The sequence below is a fragment of the Anneissia japonica genome, unplaced genomic scaffold, assembly GCF_011630105.1.
Source record: "Anneissia japonica isolate Jap-2015-1 unplaced genomic scaffold, ASM1163010v1 scaffold426_len1935630_cov189, whole genome shotgun sequence".
NCBI lineage: Eukaryota > Metazoa > Echinodermata > Crinoidea > Comatulida > Comatulidae > Anneissia > Anneissia japonica.
The window spans coordinates 166,642-172,667 of record NW_022713172.1 but is presented as its reverse complement, the minus strand read 5'-3'; the positions used below and the strand labels follow the sequence as shown (position 1 = coordinate 172,667).

The following is a 6,026-nucleotide window of genomic DNA, read 5'->3' as shown; positions in this document are numbered from 1 at the left end:
ATGGAACACCTTTTTTTTTTTTTTTTTTTTTTTTTTTTTTTTTTTTTTTCCTTTTTTTTTTTTTTTCTTTTTTTTTTTTTTTTTTTGTATTCATCTTATCTTTCATTGTAGATTATTTTAAGTATATGGATATATTCTGAAATAAAAAGAGAATGAATAAATGAATAATCACCCAAGCCATATGTACATTTATTTATGGGTTGTATTTCAATTAAGACACTATCCCCTTTTCTCTACGTTGTACTAAGCCTAGAGTACTTTATGCCCTTTCGGCAGAAAATGGAGCTATAGGGACTTGCTTTGCAATCCCAGGGCCCTCCTAAGTTCACCCCGTCATTGTTAATTTTTTTTTTTTTTTTTTATGGCGAGTATACATGCTGTTAATTGTGAAGGAAATAACATTTTAAACAAAATGTTACAATGTGCTTATAATTACCCCATATACCGTAGAACTTCGAATGCAAGCCCCATGGGCTTAATCTCGAGAAAAAGCCTAGTTTGCAAAAGTAATCTCGAAAAGAATGTACAGTCCGCCATCCAATTCGAGACGACTTTGGAAACTTGAAATTTTGGGTGGTCTCGGGGATTAGTCTCGAATTAGAAACCTGTAAAGAGAAACCACTGGCTATGAGTGGTCACCAAACATAATTATAGGATAACCGTACTTAAATTCTCTAAAACTAAAAAAAAACGACCAAAGAAGTGCTCGGACACAGGTATTAGGACAATTCAATGTATTGTTTTGATGTTTATAACCTGCAAACATTTCGTTCGTATTCAATGCCTTCAACTCGTTTGATTTTATTTTTCAAATCTGCTCATGATTTGGATGTTATTTTATCAATTTACAGAATTTCAAATCAACATATACCCTAGTGAGTCAGCACTCATTTTAATGAGGATATCCTCTCCGTCAATCCGCCACTTAAACTTCAAAATCATAACAAATGCCACGAGCAAGCAAATAAAAGGTGTTTTTCACTCGATTAAATAAATCGGTATATAAGCATTCTTTTCTGCAAATTATAATTTTCAAAAAATATTAGCAGTCACTTTTTTTTTTAATGTACGGAATGTTTAAACAATACAAAATTGAAAAAAATAATGCAATAAAAGTTATACATTACTGTGTTATTACAATATTTAGTGTGTATCGGATGGGTAAAATTATACAAAGTACGGTACCAGTTGTGAGCCCGTTATAGGCCTAATACTCTTATGAACAAACTCTGCTTGGCTGATTAAAAAAAAATATTGTATTGTTGATGCAATACCTGTATTTTCCTTGTTTGTTGGTTTCAGAGAGTACTTCAACAGTATTAGCCCTACCCAATTGCTTGCATTACACACCAATCAGAAACAAATTAGAACTGTCAAAGTATGGAAATAAGAGCTGGCAACTTTGGTTAGCATAGGCCTAAACATGGAGGATTCCAAAGGAATATTCCCAAAATACCGTTCAGTAAATTGACTACATCTAACATAAAATCAATATAATACCTTCTCATCATAAGCAATTGAACGACAAGACATTAAGGTTATGCATAAACAATTTGTGATATAGAAATCAAATCAAATCTTTAGGGTAATAACTATTGATAACATGGTCGCGTCATACGTCGCTCCCTGAGTTGGCATGTAGTCAACAGAGAAACGAAGTAGATAATGAAGATACACATACGAATACCATTATTCTATAATGCTTTTAGTAATTTAGTGGAGATGAAAGCCTGTTCATAATCTTGAATAATGCTCTACAACGTCAGCTTACACGACAAAAGCAGTGTAATCGACAAACTTAATGACATAAACTTCCTGGAGACACTACCATTCGTAGGCATGGTACAAACTCCTTTTTTTACAACACGATCATTCTCGCTGAACCACGCAGGAAAATCATACAACTGTACATCCTGCAAAATAAATTTAAAAAAAATATATATATATACATATATACATATATATATACATATATATTTTTATACATACACATACATACATACACACACACACACACACCCCCCCACACACACACACACACCCACCCACACCCACATACATACATATACATACACATACATATACATATGTATACATGTACATATATATACATATATATATATACATATATATATATATACATATATATATATACATATATACATATATATATATACATATATATATACATATATATATATACATATATATATACATATATATATATAATTTGAAAAGGCAAATGGGAAGAACCCATAAAACAGCAAACGGCGACATAATGCAAAACAATTTAAAATTAAAACAGAACAGTAGACAAAATCCGATCAGAATGACAAAATAAACTAAGCATCCACTGGAAAGAATCCCAATATCTGCAGACGGACCCGTTTCGGCCTTCCAGGCCTCATCAATGCAGCTAGGGTACAGACCCAAACGAAACGTTCAACCAGCTTAGGTAGGGCCCAAACTAGTCCCACGACCACTAATGATTACAGAGCCAAACCAAGGCAATATATATACACAGCCGGCCCAGATGTGAATGCAAATAGTGGAATACAAGCTACGCGGCTCGGTTCCAGTAGATACAGAGAATATTTTGTCATTCTTAACTCGTCCTACGAAATTCTTACGAGACAGCACTAGTCCGTGAATTTGTGAACAAGATCGGAGATCTAAAGATGCAATCTCCACCGTGCATCAATGGCGGCCCACTGGATCTCAATAGAGGTTCTTTAATAATATATAATTTGAAAAGGCAAATGGGAAGAACCCATAAAACAGCAAACGGCCACATAATGCAAAACAATTTAAAATTAAAACAGAACAGTAGAGAAAATCCGATCAGCCTTGACAGCGAGATGTCACAGGTTCAAATCTCGTCGGAGGCATTTTATTGTATAAATATATATAAATATATATAAATATATATATATATATATAATATACATATATAATATACATATATGTATATAAATATATAATATATATATATATATATATAAATATATAATATACATATTTGGGTCTGTACCCTAGCTGCATTGATGAGGCCTGGAAGGCCGAAACGGGTCCGTCTGCAGATATTGGGATTCTTTCCAGTGGATGCTTAGTTTATTTTGTCATTCTGATCGGACTCTTATACACATCTAGATGTGTATAAAGATAAAGTATATATAAGCTTGATGGAAAACTTACCCCGATATTGTCCCCCTCATAATTTCTACAATAATTTATTCGCTTGCCCTCATATGACACTTGGCGTAAGCCATCTCGCAATACGCTTGGTTCCACTGATCCCAGTGTGTCGATCATACATTGAGGACAAATATATCCGCTGGTTAGTTAAGTAAAATAATATTCAACATGATAAGGCCTATAGACAACAATATACACGTCAAAATAAAAAGACATAACTCAAAACACCATGATATATACTTAATATGCTTAGAGGGCAAGAAAATAATCTGTGATAAAATAAAGGTTTTAGCGTATAAACGCCTGTGTTTCTCGCGGTATAGATACATAAACTTTAACCTTTAAATATTCGTTTTTATTAAACTACGCCGCTCTCATGAATTTAAATAGATTTGTCCATGACTCCAGCAAAACTGTTACAACTCCAAAAATTCGCTGAAATAAACCACCAAAAACGAAAAGGCTAACAATCTGGTGAAGGTTTTGCACATGGAAATTAACCTGCGCATTCATAATGTCAAACACTTATGCCCGTGCAACAACTGCCTTTATTTTTATTCACAGATTGTTTACCTTTACAATTTATGCACTCCGACAAGGTGGCAGCTTATAAACTTTTGGTTAGAGAAGCAAAAACGATATAAACATTAATTGATGGAAAATAATTTCTGCTAGAGATTCAAAACATTTAGAATTTCAATAGACTGTGTCTAGTTTTAGTAGTAAATAATGAATATCTTTTACTTACCTAATATTGAACGTATTGAAGAATGCAGATATGTCCGGTGAAGACAAACAAGCACCAGCTTTGGATTGTTTTGGATAGTAAACCACAAAAGCCATACACATTTCTTGTCTTGTGCTGATGCCGCCCTAGAAGGTAAAAAATATAAGTTTAGTAATATCAACGTTTTCTGAACAGTTCTGTATGTTTTAATATCTTAATCAATGAAGTTTTCTTTTATTATTATTTTTAAACAACATAGCCCGAACATTATTATTAACCTAAATATTTAATTAAAATAAAATTTCTTGTTTGCCCTGTAATTATTGCAATTAAAAATATGTCGGAACACTTTTCGGCCAATTTCTGGAGCACCGCTGCCTCAGTCACTTTTCGTGTAATGAAATCCCTGGTGGGATTCATGGGGAAAGTTTTTTTTTTTTATTTTTTTATGGCTTTTATGACCCAGAATTGTTCTTTTAAACCATAATAAGGGATTGGCAATCAAAATAACGAGATTTGGATAGGCAAATTATGTTTTCATAGCGTCATCTGTGCGTGCGACGAAGTTGCACTAACTTGTGGTCGTCTGAACGGACCTTTTCGCTAACCCCCACTCCCTTGGGTGTTGGTAAGGTCCCACGAAACAAAAAAAAACCTCGTATGTTTGTTGTTGGACAACAATTGTGTTTTTGAGACACGCATGTATGCGTGGCCCTGTTCTGATTGGTCAGTTGTTAACTTTGATTGACACTCTGGAATGGTCTATCTTTGACGAGGTTTGGCCTTTGGCCTGGATCTACATAGCACAGAGAACACAAGATCACAGACGACAAAAAGACGGTCACAGATAAATTCGTCTTAAGACCGACACGTATCTTGATAAAAGAAGAATTCGGGGAAATTTCATCTACTTACGACTGTAATATTTTCTCTGCCCACTGTCTTATATACACATGTCACTACAAATTCATCACCCTACGAACAAACAAACAAAAAAAAAAAACACGATTTTGCATAGACACTTCTATTTTTGTCTTTCTAGATCTAATTTTGCTTTCCGATACTCCCGCATATTTATTAAAGCTAAGGAATATGGGTGATGTATTTAAAACGAAAACCATGATTTTGAAAGTAAATGCTTTTCGAACGGAAGCCAGTGAGGTTCATGTAAATAAGGTGAAGCGAAGTCATGTTAAGAAAAAATCATCTTGGACACGCTGTGCAGTACAGGCTATTACACATTTTTTTGGCAATAGGATTTTGATTGATTGCAACTGTCACTAAATTTGTCTGTATTACCGGTTTGAAAACTTTTTCGGTTTCAAAATATCGAAATTCTTGAAGGTTGAAGTCATAGTTGTCATCACGTGCCAAATCGTCGATCAAACTTCCATTACGATAATGTTGAAGACTAATTTTTGTAGCTAAATCGAAAGAAGAACAGTTGGATTTGAATAAAACTAAACAAAATCTATTGTATATAATAACATGTACATATATATACATACATATTATATGTATATATATATATATATACATATAATATGTATGTATATATATATATCTTTAAGAATAAAACTAAACAAAACCATTGTACATAATATATATACATATACATATATATATCATATACATACATATACATATATATATATAATTATATATATATATATATATATATATATATATATGTTAAGAATACCACAATAATTTTCAATCTCAATACCATATAGCCACGACCTTCCTGATTTTATTATTAAATATTCCATTTAAAAATACTACATATACATGTTTCGGCAAATCCCTTGCCATCTTCAGTGAAATGATTGTTAACAAGCAATCTTTATAAAGGCAGTGAACACCTGCGATACATTGTATCTTAAATAAAGAGGACTTCAACCATAGCTATTTCAAACAAATAACAAGCCATTGCATGTTAAAGAATCGATTGGACCGAAAGGAGGTAAGTAATGAAATAATGAACATCAGAATGTCAAAGTTAAATTAACATGTAAAAGTTGCTTGTTGATATGCAACACCTCCCCGACTTTTCGTTGGTATTGAGCTTGAAGATGTATTTGCTGTCTGCTGCTATATATATATT

At 32.8% G+C, this 6,026-nt stretch overlaps 1 protein-coding gene across 1 annotated transcript in view; it reads right to left on the bottom strand.

The window, feature by feature from the left end:
* Window positions 1-719: 719 nt before the first annotated feature.
* The window catches only part of LOC117108374 (DBH-like monooxygenase protein 1 homolog), a 38,181-nt gene continuing 32,874 nt past the window's right edge, over window positions 720-6,026 (bottom strand). The window contains exons 9-13 of the mRNA XM_033250375.1: window positions 5,222-5,346; window positions 4,838-4,897; window positions 3,944-4,068; window positions 3,196-3,334; window positions 720-1,913 (exon numbers count right to left, since the gene is read on the bottom strand). Of these exons, the coding sequence (XP_033106266.1) occupies window positions 1,755-1,913; window positions 3,196-3,334; window positions 3,944-4,068; window positions 4,838-4,897; window positions 5,222-5,346 (608 nt within the window). The 3' untranslated portion in view covers window positions 720-1,754. The remainder of the gene's footprint in view (window positions 1,914-3,195; window positions 3,335-3,943; window positions 4,069-4,837; window positions 4,898-5,221; window positions 5,347-6,026) is intronic.